The sequence below is a fragment of the Typopeltis vanoorti genome, chromosome 12 (assembly GCF_054136105.1).
Source record: "Typopeltis vanoorti isolate ZY-2024b chromosome 12, IOZ_Tvanoo_1.0, whole genome shotgun sequence".
NCBI lineage: Eukaryota > Metazoa > Arthropoda > Arachnida > Uropygi > Thelyphonidae > Typopeltis > Typopeltis vanoorti.
Window position 1 is genome coordinate 45,410,846 of NC_143560.1, and position 20,421 is coordinate 45,431,266.

Genomic DNA, 20,421 nt, shown 5'->3' on the forward strand with positions numbered 1-20,421 from the left:
TTCTTGACAAAGTTAACAAGATCAGTAATAATAGAGGACTTCAACTCAATCCTAGCAAGACAAAGATTATGGTTCTCAAAGGAAATAAAAACAGAGAAGCTCTTGAGAAACAAGTGTACCTTAATGGAAAAAGAATTGAGGAAGTCAGCAAGTTTGAGTACCTGGGATCCATTATTAATGTGAAGAATTGCTGTTCAGAAGACATCAGAAAAAGGTTAGGAATGGTTAAAACAACAGTCAGAGACCTGTCGAAAATCTGAAAGGATGGATCTATCTCCATGGGAACAAAGTTGAGGATTTTGGATGCAGTTTTTTTTTCAACAGCAACTTACGGATGTGAGACTTGGAACCTAAAGAAGTCAGATAAGAAACAGATGCTTTTGAGATGTGATGTTACAGAAGGCTGTTGAGTTGAGGATATAATATACTGAAAGGCATACAAATGAATAGGTGTTAGAAAAGATCAGTAGAACTTTAAGGCTCCTTAAGGATATTGACAGAAGAAAGTTAAAATATTTTGGACACAGAAAGGATGGAAGGGGGACTTCTCAGAACAGTAATAGAAGGTAACGTTAATGAAAAAAGAGGCAGCGGTAGACCATCAATGAGATGGATGGATGGCATGTGTGGAGTGACTGATCTTCAGAAAGTTGAGGCAGCCAGAAAATCAAACAGGACTACATGGCAAGGCCTGGTGCGGCACATCACCGAGCATCGGAGTGACCATACGGCATCTGTAGATGCCCAGCGAACATAGTAGTAGTACATAGTAGCATGGAGTATAATATAACAATATATTTATATTTCTTATTTTAGTTGCTTAGGATGTTTCAGAATCCTATCAGTAATGGTGCATTGACTTCAAGAATTAACATGTTGTGTATTCTAAAATATTAACTCAATTATATAAAAAGATTAAACCACTTACTATAAACATATAAATATATACAATTCTCTATATTAAATCATCTTCTGCAGCTTTTCTCACTTAAATAGGGTAGCTGTTTGTAGTGGGTCTCCTCCACAACCCTGTCTTGGGCTGTAGCCACAATCAAGTTCTTCATCCTCAAGTCTTCCTCCACTATCTCTCTCCATCTCTTCTTCGGCCACCTGCACTTCCTCCTTTCCTGCATATCTATTTGCATGGCCTTTCTTTCCACATACTCTTCCTCCCTCCTCATCACATGACCAAACCATCTCAACCTTGCCTCCTGTATCTTTGCTCCTAAGTTCGTAACTTTTGCCATTCCCCTTACATAGTCATTTCTCAGACGATCCTTTCTAGTCACACCGCACATCCACCTAAGCATTCTCATCTCCGCTACTTCCATCCTGCTAATGTTATTTTTCCTCAGGGCCACAGTTTCCAAAGCATATGTCATAGCTGGTCTCACTACTGTCTTGTAGATTTTGCCTTTAAGATTGATCAGCACCCTCTTATCGCATAGCACTCGAGCCATCTCTCTCTCTCTCTCTCTCTAGTTCCTCCATCCTGCTGCTATCCTGCATCCTACTTCCTTCTCAACCTCACCATCCTCTTTCATTATTGAACCTAAGCATCTAAAGTCACTGACCTTCCTGATGGTATTTCCTTCCAGCTCCAGATCTGTCTCCTGGTTGCCATCCACTTTGCAACACATATACTCTGTCTTACTTCTGCTCCGTCTCATACCTCTCTCTCTCTCTACCAGTACTTTCCTCCAACTTTCCAGTTTAGCTGCCACTTCTTCTCTTGATTCTGCACACAGCATAATGTCATCTGCATACAAAATAGTCCAAGTCGCGTCTTCTCTCACCTCCTCCGTCACCACCTCCATCACCATATTAAACAGGAATGGACTTAATGCTGACCCTGATGCAAGACAACTGTCACTGGAAAGCTTTCTGTCTGGTTCAAACTCTTATCTTCACATTTCTGTACATCTGCTGCACCAGCCTGACATATTTCTCCAGTACCTTCTTCTCCCTCAGACACCTCCAGACTTCTTGCCTCGACACTTTATCATATGCTTTCTCCAGATCAATAATTACCAGATGTAGCTCCCGTTGCATCTCTCGAAACTTTTCCATCATCTGCAGTAACTCAAAGATAGCATCTGTTGTCGACCGACCAGGCACGAAACCAAATTGCTCATTTGCAATCTTCACCTCCTTCCTCAGTCTTCCATCAAGAACCCTCTCTAGGATTTTCATTGTGTGGGACATCAACTTTATTCCTCTGTAATTCTTACAGTCTTGTGCATCCCCTTTACTCTTGTAGATGGGGACAAGAGTACTTTCCTTCCATTCCTCGGGTATATTTTCCTGTTGACAAACTTTTATTAACAGGTCCCACAGCAGGTCAATTCCCTCTTTTCCCAGTGCCTTCCATGCCTCCACTGGGATCCTATCAGGGCCCACTGATTTTCCATTCTTCATCCTCTTTATGGCCTCCTCACTTCCGCTCTACTAATGTTCTGCACCATCCCCCTCATAAGGCTCCCCCATCTTCTGTGTGAGTCCTTGCATTTTCTTCATTCAAAAGCCCATGGCCTTCACCTGTGCAACAACTCTCTTAGCTTCTCATTTATTCTCTCTGTACTCCTCTCTGTCCTCTTCCACTCTTGACTCGTCCCACTTCTGCTTTGCCTTCCTCTTAGCCATCACTGCTTCTTGTACATTATTATTCCACTACCAACCCTCCTTCTGCTCTCTAATCTTTACGGATGTTTCACCATGCACCTCAATTGCACAGTTTAGAATTGCTTTTGAATTCTCTATATTAAATAATTCACTTTATTTTCTAAAGAGTTTGGCATTCATATTCTCTACAGAATTAAAATTAATAAATTAATTTCTATTATTCTATATATCTAACTTTAATGGCCATTCTAGAATTACTCTATATGAGCTCAAAGAAAATTCTTTCACTTTCTGACTCTCACAGTTAAATTCGATTTTAAGGAAATAACATCAAATATTTTACAAAACAAACTGAACACAGCATTCAGCTTAAAGTTCTATAGTTTCACTTGACCATCATGGAAATTTCCTTTGCAGCATCTATTTTATCTTAAATTCCTTAAATACAACAGCTAAATATCTCATTTGATCAATATACTTGAATATGTCTTATAACTGGATTGATGAAAATGAGATACTGTACAGAGGACAGCATGGCTTTGTGAAGGGTAGATCATGCCTCAGTAACTTGCTCAAGTTTTATAACAGGGTGACGGCTGAACTGGATAAGGGAAATGGGTTTACAGTGATACTGCTGGACCTGGCAAAGGCGTTTGACAGGATACCACATGGAATTCTAATCCGTAAACTACAACATATGGGAATGGATATAGGGTTGGTGAGATGGATAGCTGGGTGGTTGATGGAGAGATATCAAAGAGTAGTTTATTCAGGAGTAGAGTCCAAAAAACGGCCTGTGACTAGTGGTGTGCCACAGGGTTCTGTTCTTGGACCACTGCTGTTTAATCTGTTCATTAACGATATAGGGAATGGTATAAGTGGGACAGTTCATTTGTTCGCTGATGATGCAAAGTTGGGTAGGGCGATAGTGAATGCAGAAGATGTCGAAGTCTTGCAAGATGACTTAGATAGATTGGAGTTCTGGACTAAGGAGAATGGATGTCAATTTAATGTGACAAAATGTAAAGTTATGCATTTCGGAGTGAAAAGATTAGCAGCAGTATACCACATTGGTGGAACTGTACTCCAAGAGATTGATGAGGCCAGGGACTTGGGAGTGTTGGTGGATAGGGAGATGAAGTTTAGGGGGCACATTGCGAAAGTAGCTAAATCAGCTCATCAACTCACTTGGATGTTGAAAAATACCTTGACGAGCAGAGAAAAACAAGTTATTGTACCTCTGTACCGAGCCCTGATAAGACCTCATCTCGACTACTGTGCCCAGATTTGGTCACCTCGGTTCCTTCTTGATGGGGAGGAGGTTGAGAGGATCCAGAGGCGAGTGACTAAGATGATAGCAGGTCTATGGAATGCACCATATGAGAACAGGTTGAAGATTTGTGGGTTGCAGAAACTAGTTGATAGGCAAAAAAGGGGAGATATGATTGAGACATTCAAATTGCTAAAAGGATTCTATAGGATTAATTCAGATGATATTTTTGAGATCAGGACTGGTGGTGGGAGAACTAGGGGACACCCATGGAAGCTGGGCAAGAGCGTGGTTAGCAGGGGTGTTAGAGCTGGGTTCTTTACTTTTAGAGTGGTGAATGAGTGGAATAAGCTGCCAGAGTCTGTTGTGGGTGCTATGACAGTGAGCGAGTTCAAGGCAAGGTATGATAGATACTGTGAGAATGTTGAACAGCTGTGTGAACATGATGTTTAGGGCCTCCCTCGATGAGTCTAAGGACTCCTGGAGTAGCCCGTGATGATAATAATAATAATAATAATAACTTCCTTATGCAAGCTTTCTTAATGCATCTTACTTTCATTTTCCTGAAGTAAGCATGAAGAATAATCACTCAAACAATAGGAATGAATTAATTGAACAGTTTTAAATGCATTTCCAATAAAAGGAACTTTAATGCAGATTCCATCCTGCTCCTTAGAACATACATCACTTGCTTCACATATATGAAGGCTTGATAGTTATACTGTCCTTCGCTTATTAAATGCATAGCTCCTCCTTGGAGAGTAGTTAAAAATGCATATAAAAACTTTTCTCAGATTAGAGAACTTAACTTGGTAGTTTATGAGACTTTTTTGGCTCTCCTTCACTGCTTGCCTACTCTTTGCTGATTAGCATTTCTGAAAGTCTGAAAACCATCTGAAATTCCTTATTAATAAACCAGTGACAGCTGTTTGAAAAGAAAACGAGTAACATGCATGCCCGTTATCAAGATTCAGAGCAAAACTCAAGTGACAAACATGGCTGCCATTACCAGAGCACTCGTACATTGTAATAGTGCTTGGTAAGAACACTACTATAAACAAACATAAGTTAATATATAATTATATACAAACAACATTTCTGTGCTATTCTATACGGATGACAACATATGGTAAGCAATTTACTACTTAATTACATTCAAGTCTCCTTTCTTCTGATGATGAGTCACTTGACTCCATGGAGGTCTGATGATGATAATAATATAACAAATGTATTCCTTATTAATAAATTCTTCACTCAGTATATATAACAAAAAACAAACATAACAAGTGAAACATTTATGTGATACTTTTACAACTGCTATAAGCATCCCAAAAGAAATGGGTGACACAAATTACTGAAGAGGCTAATAAAGAAATGCAGTGACATTAAACAATATAGGAATTAGAGGATGCATGATCTATATAACAGTAGAAGTAGTAGATGATCAAGCATATGTGATGACCTTCCAAAATGACAAGGAAAACCATATCCAGACTATCCATCTGAAATAGAGCTATACACAAAACCAGAAAAATGTACCTGGTAGTTAATTCTTTCAAAAAAAAAAAAAATCAAAAAACAACATTAAAAAAATAAAACCCAAAATACTAAGAATGTATTTTGATATTTCGGATATGTACTCTTAAGGAATGTACAGGATACTATGACAATAGTACATGAGTTTTCTTCAAACTCTTTCATATTATTTGGAATAATATTTGTCTTCCAAATTATATTTCTCTCTATTAGCTTAAACCACATCCATAAAATGAGATTTCATGCTGGCTGAATTGTAGCCAGGTTAAACAAGGCAACCACTGTCTGTTTTTATCAGGGAACCGGGGTGAACAGTGAAAAGTCAGCTACAGGAACAAACTCCAACTCAACATCTAGAAGACAATGAATAAATCCATTGTCAGAATAACTGAGGATAGGAACCATCAATATAAGGAGTACTAATTTGAAGAAAATTGAACTTGTAGAAGAAAATACCAGATGAAAATAACTGGCATTATTGAGACAAAGAAGATGAAATTTGAAAATTAAGACAAAGAAGATGAAAGAAGGTGAGATTTTACTAAATAATAAGTATTTTCCATTTATACAGGATGCTATATTTAGGCAATAATGATCAAAGAAAGGAAGCAGCTACTTTCCTACTCTGTTGTTTAGATTAGGAAAGAGTAGGAAATTATTCCCACCAGGCATATTGGAAGGTCATCGGAAAATTTGGAGAAAATGGCTAAGTTAATAATAACAGTAAGTATCTGTGGTATTTCTGCTCAGGAGACAGACTAGTCATTACTACCACCATGTTCCAAAATAAAGATGTACATAAGTTCACATGGAGAGAAGAAATAAGAAAAGCCTCATTGATGTCATTGTTCATAGTGATATCTTCATGATCGTTCAGGATGAAGATATCTTTGAAATTGGAAGTGACCGCTCAGTAGGATAAAAATGAATTTCACATTGAAAAGAACAGTAAGAGATAGTTTTAAAAAGAATTAAATTGAGCAGTTTTTACATGTAAACTGTAGACTCGACTATACAAACATTATTGAAGAAAAAATGAACCAGTTCAAAAACAAGAGCTAAACCTTGAAGTCTCAATAGCAAACTCTAAAGAAAGCATTGACTGATTCAGCTGGGGAGGTATGTGGTGAACTTATCTGCAAGAAAAATAAGAATACCATAGCAGATAAAAGAAGTTAAAGAAGTAGTCCTGGAAAAGAAAGTATGCCAAGAGTTTCTAGCAAATAAGTCAAGAGATGCCCTAAAATAATACAGAAAAAATTGTAAGAAAGCTATGCTATGTATAAAAGTAGCTAAACAAAAATCATGGGAAGACTGATAAAAATGCAGAAAATAAATATCAGGAGGGTGACAAAATGATCTGGAAGCTATTCCAAAAGCTTAGGAATGGAGCAAAAAGTACTGCAAAAGGAGTCAAAGATGATAAAGGTAACATGAAAATTGACAATAAGCATATGCTAGGATGAAACAAGTAGTGACAGAACAATAGTAGAAATCTTTCCAAGAGGAACAAACAGGAGTACATATCAATACTTGAGGTAGAAAAAGGCATGCATCAAAAACATGAAATGTGGAATGGTAGCAGGAATAGATGATAATTGACTGGAAATGCTGAAATATGGAGGTATAAAAGTTTTGTAGCAGCTACAACGAATGTTCCAGAGGGCCAGGTCAGAAGGTAGAATTCCAGATGATTAAAGTAGAGCTCTCATAGTTCCCCATCTATTAAAAAAGGAATAAATAAGAATGTGAGAACAGAAGAATATTTCTGCTAAGTGTTCCAGATAATATTTTGGCAAAGCATACTTGAAAAGAGGTTGAGAAAAATTGTAGAAGAGAAACTTAGAGAACAAGCTGGGTTCAGGCCAAATAGAGGTTATCTAGATCAGATTTTCACTTTATGACAAATAGCTGAGAAATCATAGGAATGTATCAAGGATCTGTACTTAAGTTTTGTAAAACTGAGAAAGGTATATGACAGGGGTGTCTAGAAGAAAGCTTTTCAAAACATTACAGTTATATGGAGTTAATGGAACATTATATAGAGCGATGCATAGTCTGTATTTACTAGATATTTACGTTGCAAGTCAGCAGTTAGAACTGAAGGAAATGCAGGAAGATATTGTTGTACACCTTCTGTCCAAAAAGCCAAACTTTTGATAGAAAATAAAACACAGGCCAATTATAATTATTCAAATCATTTATTTCAATCAATATACTCTCCCTCAGCTTCGATACCGCATTTGGCATGGTCAATTAATTCATTAAATGAGTTTTTTTTAAATTGGCTTTTGGGATACTGTTGAGGGTCATGGTTACTGCCCCCTTGAACGTTTTCAATGGTGTCGTATCACTTTCCTTTCATTGGCAAATGAAGTCTGGGAAAGAGAAAGAGAAAGAAGTCACAGGGTACTAAATCAGGTGAATATGGTGAGCATTCCAACACACAAACTTGGTTTTTGTTCAAAAACTGTCTCACGATGTTCGAATGATGAAATGATGCATTATCGTGCAAAAGTGACCAGCTGCGTGCATCACAATATTCATGTCGTACGCGATGAATTCTTACTATTATTAATTGCTTCAAAACTTCAAGATAAAACTCACCATTGATCGTTTGGCCAGGTGGAATGAATTCTTTGTGGATAATGCCCTTTGAATTGTAGAAATAAATCAGCATTGACTTTACTTTTGACTTCTCCAAGCAATTTTTTTTTTTTTCCAATGCCCCTCTTCTGGTGGTCTCCACTCAGCACTCTGGTGCTTTGTTTCAGGCTCATACTCAAAACACCATTTCGTCACCAGTAACGATTGTTTCAAGGAAATTTGAGTCTTATGAGCAGTTTTAATGAGGTCCTTGCAGTGTTCAATTCGATACATTTTTTGGTCGTTGGTCAACTTGTGGGGAACAAATCATGAATTCAATTTATGAAGGCCCAAACTCTCCGTCAAAATGTTGTGCACAGTTGATTTTGGAATTCCCAATTCATCTTCAATCAATCTCGCAGACAATTTCGGGTTTTCTTTGATAAAATCATGCATTTTTTAGATCTTAAGTTTGCTCAGTCCAGTTTTTGGATGGCCCAGGTTTTCATCGTCCTCAAGTGTCTCATGACCACTTTAAAATCACTTAAACCACTTGTAAACTTGAGTACGGGAAATGCATTCATAACAATATGTTTTTTGAAGCATTTGATGCATTTCGGTAAAACTTTTACTAAGTTTAACACAAAAGTCAATCACAGCTCTCTGTTTGAAACTCATTTTCCGACCGTTTGTCAAAACACACTGTCACTGTTGGCACTATAACTCGGCTTCTAATGAAACAAATGTCATAAACAGTTGACACAACACTGATGAAGGTTGCCGCTTTCAACAACAAAAAGATACAACAGGTGAAGTCACTAGTTTCTTCAATTTTGGAATAGTTCAGTTTCTTTTTGGACAGAGGGTGTAAAATCATGGGTAAAACAGGGATGCACATTATCTCCACTCTTGTTCATATCTATATGGATTGCATTAAGAAAGAAAGCAGTATAAAACCTTACATTAAAACTAGAGATATCAAACTTAGCTCTTTGCTATATGCAGATGATGTTGTGCTCCTAAACACATCCAGTGCAAGTCTCCAGGATTCTCTAACTAAATTGCATAACAGATTTGGCATGAAAATCAGCAATAAAAATACCAAATATATTGAAAATGCACAGTAACATAGAAAACTTCAGCTGCATTTCAATGGAGAACCAATAGAAAAAGTAAAATATTACAGTTATTTGGGACAAGTTTTAAGTGAAGAGGGCAAATTAAATTTGGAAACAGACAACAGAATAAGAAAAGCTGATATGGTGGGGAACCAGTTAAATAAATTTATGTGAAATAAGAGAAAAATTAGCCAAATTGCAAAACTATCAGCATACAAGACAGTGTTAAAACCAGTTTTAAGTTACAGATCTAAGAGTTGGGTTAGAAATAAAGCACTCAATCAAAGATACCATGGATATGATAGTTCTGAGAAAAATTAGGAGTCTGAACTAATGGCATAAATGACAAAGTCATTAAAAATGAAGATATTAGAAAGGAACTTGACATTGTTAGCATTCAAGAATGTGTGAGCTGAGTTAATGTAATGTGGTTTGGCCACTTAAATAGAATGGGTGAGGTAATGTTTGCAAAACAGGTGTCAAGACCTTGATCTTCCTCTGGGTCTCTTTCCTGCCATTTTTGAAGAAAAGAGACTGAGAGGAAGACCAAGGTCTAGATTGGTTGGATTCAATCTGAAGCACTTTTGAATCACAAAATGTAAGATATGACAATATGTGCTGACAATAGATTAATTTTTAAGGAAATTGTTGGTAGGAGATAAATAATAATAGTAATGTAAACATAATCATATAGTGCTGCTGTAGTAGCTAAACACCCCTTGAAAGTACATATCAGGAAATTGATGATGATCATGAGTCTACAGTTCATCTCTGAAAACAACTCGATTCTGATTCCTTTTGAAAACTTTCTTATACACTTTTCTTATCAATATAATATTCGCTGGATGCTCCTATCCTGAATGAGTGTAAATATATTTCTATCAATAATAACCGTCAATGATTGACTTTTCTCATTTTTTGTGTCTTCTCTCCATGTGAATTTGCGCACTTTATGTCAGAGCATGTCATTAGTAATGACTAGTGCATGTCCTGAATAGAAATCAAGCATATTTTCTTTGTTAATTAGCTTTGCTCTTTTCTCCATATTTTCCCAAAACATTTGTTTTCATGTGTCTGGTACTCTACTCTGCTGTTAGATATTAACAAGGACCAACCTTTACTTTTTTCTTTATGTCAGCTGTCTTCTTTAATAATTTGAAATTTTTCTCTATTTCTTCCTTAACAGAACCTTCTGTGGCACACCATAAGCACAAAAACGTTTCATTGTCCAATTTCCCATTTTGATGTTTAGCCCACCACCTTACTTAATATTGCCTGCCATTTCTTGACTCCATGGAGGCCTGAATAAAAAAAAATAATTTAAGAAACTTTTCATGTTTAATGTGGAATACTATAGTTTCTCCTTCATATGGCTGATAATTACTTCCTAAATATAACCATCTTTAGTTGGTTCTGATGCAAGACAAGATATTGTCTTGCATCCTTTAATTATTCGTATGGCTATAAGGCAATAAACTCTGTTTAGTTTTTGTAATTTTTTTTTTTTTTTAATTTTAGTGCATATTTCCTGATGGATGCAGCATAAGATATCAATGGTAGGTATAGCTCCAGTACATATCGTTTTCAGTGCTCATTGGCCTAATCCCCACTTCATCCTTGCCGACTTAGCTAAAATATTTGTAAGCTTTTATTCGGCAACATATGAGATGTGCTTGTTGAAGGTAAATTCATCTATTGTTATTCCTAGGTATTTTAACTCACTGGCTAGCTCGAGAACATCCCTGTTTAGGAAACCATTACAGGTTGTTTTGATTTTTTACGTGAGATGTAGAACACTTGAGACTTAGAGCTATTGAAAGTAACTTTCTTCTTGTGTGCCCAATGAAATTTTTACAATTTTACAGATTTCTTCATTGGTCATTACTTCTAACTGTAAGCCACTATGTCCCCAACTTATTATCATCGCATCATCAGTGAAAGCTATGACTTTTGTTTCAGTAGTGAAAGGAAGTCTTAATTAGCAAATTGTACTGGATGTTCCAGAAACCTGGTCCACAGCAGGAACCTTGTGGACAGCCTCATTTGACTACTTTCATTACAGCTGTTGCTTATAATGTCATGGTTGCATTTCTGTCTGTAAAATAATATTTTGCAAGGTAGAGGTTTCATGGACATTGGAAATCTCATTTTATGGTGGGCCACTACGCAGCATCGAAAGATCCTTGTGCATTGAGTGAGATCAGTAGTGCATCTTTTTTTTTTTTTTTGCTGTAGATTGTCTCCTGTGAACTATTTAACCTCCAGAATTGCATCTACTGTACTTGATTGATGCAATTCTGGTTAATATGCAATTGATTAAGTAGCAATCAATTGCATATTGATTGCTACTTAATAGGTCTCTTGAATAGACAAAGTGCATTATTTGGTTTATCAGAAGTTTTTCTGGTACCTTACCAGCAACATTTATGAGGCTAATTGGCCTGTATTTCCTATTTTCGTTGGATGTTTCTTTTCCTTATAATAATGGCAAATACCTGTTGGATTTCTGCTCAGGACATGGACTGGTTATTACTAACACCATGTTCCAACATAAAAATGTGCACAAATTCGCATGGAGAGAAGAAACATGGAATAAGAAAAGTCTCATTGACTATGTTATTGTTGATAGTGATGTTTTCTCTATAGTTCAGGACACCAGAGTGTACAGAGGATTTGAAATTGGAAGTGATAACTATTTAGTCTTGAGCAGGATAAAATTGAATTTCATATTGAAAAGAATAACATGTAAGAAAGTTTTAAAGCGAATAAAAGTTGGGCAGCTCTCAGATGTGAACTGTAGACTAAAATACACAAAGCTTATTGAAGAAAATATGAAAGAGTTTGCGAACAGGAACCATACCTTGGAGATTCAGTGGCAAGCCTTGAAGAAAACCCTGATTGATTCAGCCAGCGAGGCATGTGGTGATGTTGTCTGCAAGGAAAGAAAAATCAGAAATCCATGGTGGACACAGGAAGTTAAAGAGGCAGTGAAGGAAAAGAAGAAAGCATATCAAAAGTTCCTGTCAAATAAGTCAGCTTTTGCTCTTAGAGAATACAGAGACAAACGTAAGAAAGTTAAACACTGTGTAAAACTAGCTAAACGAAAGTCAGGGGAGGTCTTTGTCAAGAATATAGAAAATAAATATCATGAAAGTGGTAAGATATTCTGGAGGTTGTTGAAGAAGCTTAGAAATGGAGGAAAGAGTGCTGTAAAAGAAGTTAGAGATGATAAAGGTGACATGAAAACAGGAAAAAAAGATATCCTTGAAGTATGGAGTAATTACTTTGAAAAATTGCTAAATGAAACAAGCAGTGATAGCACAGTGGTAAAAAAACACTCAACAGGCATACAGTCAAGAATACATATCCATACTTGAAATAGAAAAAGCAATGAAACGTTTAAAATGTGAAAAGGCAGCAGGAGTAGATGATATTCAACCAGAAATGCTGAAGTATGGTGGTATAAAAGTCTTACAGTAGCTGCACTGCATAGTTCAGAAAGCCTGGACAGGGGGACAAATTCCCGATGATTGGAGTAGAGCTCTCATAGTACCCATATATAAAAAGGGAAATAAAACTGAATGTGAGAATGAGAGAGGTATTTCCCTACTGAGTGTTCCTGGCAAGATCTATGCAAGTGTACTTGAGAAACAGTTAAGAAGAATTGTGGAAGAAAAGCTTGGTGAAGAACAAGCTGGATTCAGGCCAAATAGAGGCTGTCAGAATCAGATCTTCACTTTACGACAAACAGTCGAGAAAGCATGGGAATATAACAAAGATCTGTATTTAAGTTTTGTCGATCTGGAAAAGGCATATGACAAGGTGCCAAGAGAGAAGCTATTCAATATGCTACAGTTATATGGTGTCAATGGGGCATTATATCAAGCAATACTTAGTCTGTATTTGAGTTGTAAGTCGGCAGTTAGAATTGAAGTACAGGAAGATGGTTTAATGTTAAATCTGGTGTGAGACAAGGATGTACAATATTCCCTCTGTTATTCATTATCTATATGGATCACATCATGAAGGAAAGTGGTATTAAACATGATATCAGAATTGGAGATGTTAATGTCGGCTCTTTGCTTTATGCGGACGATGTTATACTTCTAAATAAATCCTCTACAAGTTTGCAAGATTCCCTGACTAAATTAAATAACTGTTGTAATAGATATGGTATGAAGGTCAGCATTAAAAAGACAAAGACAATGAAAATAGGTAGAATTGTTGAAAATATCAACTGTGTTGTGAATAGAGAACCTGTGGAACAAGTAAAACATTTCAGCTATTTAGGCACAATTTTTAGTGAAGATGGTAAATTAAATATGGAAATAGACAACAGAATCAACAAAGCTGGTACAATAGGAAGTCAACTGAATAAATTTATATGGAATAAGAGAGAAATTAGTCGGAACACTAAATTAGCTGTATACAAGACAGCATTCAAACCAGTTTTAACTTATGGATCTGAGAGCTGGGTCAGAAGTAAAACACTTGACCAAAGACTAGAGACCACAGATATGAGAGTCCTGAGAAAGACTAGAGGTATGAACAGATGGCATCAATGGCAATACCACATTAAAAACGAGGATATTAGGAAAGAACTTGACATTGTCGGCATCCAGAAATGCATTAGCAGAGCTAATCTCAGGTAGTATGGTCACTTAAACAGAATGGGTGAAGAAAGATTAGCAAAAGATTAGCAAAACAAGTGGTCTCTGCCAGGTTGGCAGGAAAATGACCCAGAGGAAGACCAAGATATAGGTGGATTGATACAGTACAAAGTGCCTTAGACGATAGAAATATAAGATCTGATAATGTTGGAGTCTTGACAAGTAACAGACTGATTTGGAGAAAAATTGTAGATAGGAAGCTAGTAATGATGTCAATTTTTCATGTAGTACTATCATATCCTGTACACCCCTTGAAGGTACATGGCAGGAATTTTATGATGATTGTTCTCAGATTTGTCTTTGTTTTTAGCATTGTTTTTAATGACTTGTGAGTATAGCTGAGTGGGTTGAACTAAATTAGCTTGTTCCTGCTTGTTTGTAGTAGGTAGTCTTTAGTTCTTTTGATACATTTGTTTCATTTTTTCATTTTAATGAATACGTTTGTTAGTTTGCTCCCTGCAATTAGTATGTCGTTTTTTTAAATCATTTCTTAAATTAATGCTTACTTTGGCAATGTTACACAGCAAATCAGGGGCTTTTTTGAACTCTAATTTGTCCTGTGCCACTATCTGTTAATCAAAGTTGTACTATAATAACTTTCCTATTGAACTGCTAAGTTTTCTAAGGTAGAAAGTTTAAGAGAATGTACTTACAGTTTTTATGCTTGCTCCTGGAAGTGATGCTTCCATTGAATTAGACTTCAGAGGGTTGTTCCTTGTGACCTTTGTGCCTACTTGTAGCAGCAGTGATGGGGGGGGGGGATACTAGCCCTTGCTATAGCAGTTAATCCTATTATGAGAGGTCGTTGTCTTTAAGGGCAACTGAACAATGGATATATTAAGTTTGACCACAGTATTTGGTCCATAAAAAGAGAGTAAAAAATTACTCATACGTGCTTAGAACTATAATACTATGGAGTAAATTACTCACTGTTAGAAAGAGAACTGTACAAGCTATCAGTTGGTACTAGTTAAACCCAGTTTTCCTGTTCAATACCATACAAAATTAAGGTAAAAAGAGGAGCGATCTGAGGTATGTCCGAGCTTACTCATGTTCTCTCTCTCTGTGTGTGTGTGGGTGGGTGTGTTTTAAAAAATGGAGTCAAGATTAAGAACTCCAGTCCAGAATTATGAATCATTTAGGAGTCATTCCTGTTTAGACTTAGGTTCTGGATTAAAATTTCTTTAAATACAGCTTTCTTTAAATTATTTTTGAAAATATAAAATAAATAAATAAATACTTTTATGTGACACTTATACTGTGCAACCACAGATGCGAGATCCCTCGACACTTCTGCATACAGAAGAAGAAGGCAAATCCATTCCAATAATAAGGTAATCAATGTGTTTCATGGGATGAGTGTAAAAAGTAATAAACTAATTACACAAAACACAGTGATGTTAAACTAATTACACAAAACACAGTTGGAAAATTTTACATATAAAGCATGCGATTTCACGTGTTGGTGACGAATTCGTACATCACCTTATTTCTTTCTCTCCTTTCAACATGAATTGACTCTTCTTGGCACACTGCCAGCTGAGGTTCTCGTATCTGTGGTCAGACAGTATTTCAATGAACACTGCAGCTAGCATATTCAGAGCATATTGCATAAGGATTGATTTTTTTTCTGATTCAAGGTACCAAATGTACATATAAGAAAAGTTATCTGCCAGTCTGTCTGTCTGAAATATGAAAGCCCTGTAATAAGGAAATATGATAAATACCTATCACTCAATTTTATTCTTATGACAACCTATACTCATGTAGCCTTTTGAGTATGTTATTTACAATATATAAAAACATTCTAAATTCCATTTTTTTTTAATATTCATTAATTTAAATGCATTTCTAAATATTTAATTTTTTTTTTAATTTTAAATAATAAAAGGTCAATCACTGGAATAGGAATACTATGACACTGGAGCAGTTGCCAACGGTACCAGTGACATGAAAATTTACAATTATCCAAATTGTCACACTAAAAAGGTACATAACTAAAAATTTGCCAGGTACACCAAAAACTCAGCTAAGCTACTGGTCAAATTTCATTACAGTTAGTAATAAATAGTTAATCTAATTACACAAAACACAATAACTGAGTACAGAGATGTTAACTGATCACATACCAAATAGCTGTTCCTGTCTGGACACATCCCACAGCCTAACAGATTTATCATCAGCACTAGCAAGAATGCAATCCACAGCAGGGTTAAATGTCACTACTTCAATACGATGGCTAAGTGGCTGAAAACATATTTCTGGATTACAAGGAATATCGGTGGACAAGCCATCTTTTGGAATACGCCAAATTTTCATCTAAAAGAAAAATATGAACATTTCAATGCTCCTACAAAGGCATGCAACATAAATGATTTAAGAAAAATTCAGGCTATGTTCACCATTCCCATAATACAGTACTTTTGTTATATCTTTTTTATTTTTTTTTTTTTTTCATATCATTACCACACATGGGAAGCTGCAAGGTCTATAGTAAATAAATGCTGTATGTCTGCCAAGGTCAAAATCAATGTAGAAGGGGAGAACAAGAGGTCATTCCTGGAAGTTGAGTAAAAGTGTGGTTAGTAGGGGTGTAAGGACTAGATTTTTCACTTGGAGAGTTGTGAATGAATGGAATGGGTTGCCACAGTCAGTTGTTAGCACTTTTTCTGTTAATGGGTTCAAGGAGAGATATAATAGATTGGGGGATAGCTTGGGTCTCCTGAAATGAGTCTTCAGATTCCATGGAGGTGCCATACAATAATAATAATAATATTCCTCCTAATTCAGCACACTATATACATTTCTTAAACTTTCATCATAAAGCATAAACCCATGATAAAATATAAACATAAAATCAAACTTGAATATGACAATGGTGTTCAATGTACAACAAGTAAGGCATAAAGTAGAAACTTACGTAATTCATGTGTGGCCATTTGATTAGCAAAAGGCTAACAATAATAATAAATTAATATTTTAGTAGTTGGCCTATCAATCTTCTGAAAACCATCTACAAATATGAAGGCTGTCTTACTATGGAAATAAAGATAATACTATGCACAGTAAAAATTAATAGCTTTTATTTATTAAACATAAAAAATAATAATAATGTTAAAAATATTTCTTCTATTTTCTATCATACAAAAGTAAACCATTCATACATTATCAAATTTTTTTTGGTTGCTTACTGACATAACTTTTATGCTGGCTGGGGCGTCACCCAGTTAAACAAGTCCCCGTTGCTTTCACCAGGGAACCAGGACAAACAGCAAAAAAGTCAGCTACTGAAACAAATCCAGAAACACACCCCCACCACAACGTCACCATAGTTCAAAATCAGTACTATCAACATAAGAAGCATGAATGGCAAAGAAATGGAGCTGGCAGAAGAACAGGATAAATACCAGATCGACATAACAGGGGTGAAAGAAAGAAAAAAAGACAAAAACTGGTGAGATCTTCTATGCAATAAATACAAAATGTTATATTCAAACAATAACAATCAGGGAAAAGAAGGAGTAGCTATAGTATTCAACACTAATTACAAGGCTAATCTTCTTGAATGGCAGGCAATATCAAGTAGAGTGATGTGGGCAAATATCAGAATGGGGAACTGGACAATCAAACGTGTTTGTACCTATCGTCCCAGAAAGTTTTACTAGGTAGAAGTGGAAGAATTTTTTGAGGCTTTAGAGAAAGCAACTGACACAATGAAAAATTGGTCTTTGTTAGGGGATCTGAATAGCAGAGTAGGAAATGATAGTCAGAGATACAGAAATATTTTCAGATAATATGTAGAAAAGAGCAAATATCTGCTAGATTTCTGCTCAGGTTATTACTAACACAATGTTCCAACATAAAAATGAGTATAAATTCACATGGAGAAAAAAGGAAAGGAATAAGAAAAGTCTTGTTAACTGTGTTATTGTTAATAGTGATGTTTTCTCACTGGTGCAGGATACTAGATGTACAGAAGATTTGAAATTAAAAGTGATCACCATTTAGTGTTGAACAGGATGAAACTGAATTTCATATTGAAAAGAAGAACATGTAAGAAAGTTTTAAAGCGAATAAAAGTTCAGCAGCTTTCAGATGTGAACTGTAACTAAAATACACAAACATTATTCAGGAAAAAAATGATAGTTTGAAAGGCAGTATTAAACCTGATATCACAATTGGAGATGATAATCTCAGCTCTTTACTTTATGCAGATGATGTTATACTTTTAAATAAATCCAGTACAAGTCTGCAAGGAACAGGAACCAAAACCTAGGAGATTCAGTGGCAAGTCCTGAAGAAAACATTGACTATTTCAGTCAGAGAACCATGTATTGAGGTTGTCTGCAAGGATTGAAGGAAAAGAAAAAAGCATATTGAAAGTTCCTGGTAAATAAGTCAGCTTGTGCTCTTAGAGAATACAGAGACAAATGTAAGAGAGCTAAACAATGTGTAAAACTAGCTAAACAAATGTAATGGGAAGACTTTGGCAAGAACATAGAAAATAAATACTAGGAAGGTGGAAAAATATTCAGGGGGCTGTTGAAAAAGCTCAGGAATGGAGGAAAGAGTGCTATAAAAGGAATTCGAGATGATAAAAGTGATATGGAGTAATTACTTTCAAAAACTGCTAAATGGAACAATCAGTGACAGCACAGTGGTAAAAAAACACTCAACAGGCATGCAATCAAGAAAACATATCCATACTTGAAGTAGAAAAAGCCATGCCATTGAAAGCCTGAAATGTGGAAAGGCAGCAGGAGTAGATGATATTCGACCAGAAATGCTCAAGTATGGAGGTATAAAAGTTCTGCATAATTCAGAAGGCCTTGACAGAGGGATGAATTCCAGATGACTAGAGTAGAGCTCCCATAGTACCTATATACAAAAAAGGAAATAAAATGGAATGTGAGAATTACAGAGGTGTTTCCCTGCTGTGTGTTCCTGGTAAGATTTATGCAAGTATACTTGAGAAACAGTTCAGAAAGATTGTGGATGGGAAGCTTGGTTAAAAACATGCTGGATTCGGGCCAAATAGAGGCTGTCAGGATCAGATTTTCACTTTACGACGACAAATAGTTGAGAAATCGTGGGAACATAACAAAGGTCTGTATTTAAATTTTGTAGATCTGCATATGAGGCATATGCAGATCTACAAAGGCATATGACAAGGTGCTAAGAGAAAGGCTATATACAGTTATATGGTGTCAATGGAGCATTATATCAAGCCATAGTCTTTATTTGAGTTGTAAGTCAGCAGTTAGAATTAAAGGATGTACAGGAAGATGGTTTGATGTTAAATCTGGTGTCAGACAAGGTTGAAAGGAAAGCAGTATTAAACCTGATATCACAATTGGAGATGATAATCTCAGCTCTTTACTTTATGCAGATGATGTTATACTTTTAAATAAATCCAGTACAAGTCTGCAAGATTCCCTGACTAAACTGAATAACTGTTGTAATAAATTTGTCATGAAAATCAGCAATAACAAGACAAAAACAATGAAAATAGGCAGATAACTTGAAAATATCAACTGCATTTGAATGGAGAATCTATAGAATAATCAAAACATTTTGGCTACTTAGGCACATTTTTAGTGAAAATGGAAAGTTAAATATAGAAATAGACAACAGAATCAACAAAGCCAGCATGGTAGTAAGTTCATTCATTAATCAAAACACTAAATTAGTTATATATAAGACAGTGTTCAAATCAATTTTAATTTATGGATCTGAGAGCTTGGTTAGACATAAAGCACTTGACCAAAAACTAGAGACCACAAATATGAGTGTCCTGGGAAAGATTAGGGGAGTGAAAAGATGGCATCAATGGCAATATCATATTAAAAATGAGGATATTAGGAAAGAACTTGACATCATTTGCATCCAGGAATGTGTTAGCAGAGCTAATCTCAGGTGGTATGTCACTTAAACAGAATGGCAGAGGAAATATTAGCAAAACAAGATCTTTGCCAGGTTGTCAGGAAAAAGACCCAGAGGAAGATCAAGACATAGGTGGATTGATACAGTAAAAAGTGCCTTAGAAGACATAAATATAAGATCTGATAATGTTGGATCTTGACAGATAACAGATTGAAATGTGAAAAATTGTTGATAGGAAGTTAAATGCTGTAAATACTTCATGTAGTACTATCATAATATCCTGTACACCCCTTGAGGGTACATGTTAGGAATTTGTTGATGATGACTTTTTATTTCAAATCCCTCAGTCTATTACTATTCTGAACCAGTGAAAAGATACCACTATCAACAATAAAATAGTCAAGACTTTTCTTATTTCTTGTGCTTTCCATGTGAATTTATGCACATATTTAACTTGGATCATTAACTAGTAACGCTTGCGGGTGTAGCATGGAATGAGGAGTTAGATGGAAAAGAAATCAATGCAGCTTGGGGGATTTTCAAAAACTATCTAGTAGATGCAATGTCTAAATGTATTCCGAGGGTGAGAAGGTAAAATAAGGTAGGTGGGAGATGGATGAATAAAGAGATTAAGCATGTAATACAGAGAAAGAGGGCATTATGGAGGCATCATAAGAGAAGTGGAAATAACCAATTCCATGAGGACTACAAAGACCAGGCATTTCAGTTGACATGG

At 35.8% G+C, this 20,421-nt stretch overlaps 1 protein-coding gene across 1 annotated transcript in view; it reads right to left on the reverse strand.

Moving 5' to 3' along the window:
* pod1 (coronin) overlaps positions 1-20,421 on the reverse strand; it is a 434,089-nt gene that overhangs the window by 311,541 nt on the left and 102,127 nt on the right. Inside the window, exon 6 of the mRNA XM_090401146.1 lies at positions 15,932-16,121. Coding sequence (XP_090257272.1) covers positions 15,932-16,121 — 190 coding nt within the window. The remainder of the gene's footprint in view (positions 1-15,931; positions 16,122-20,421) is intronic.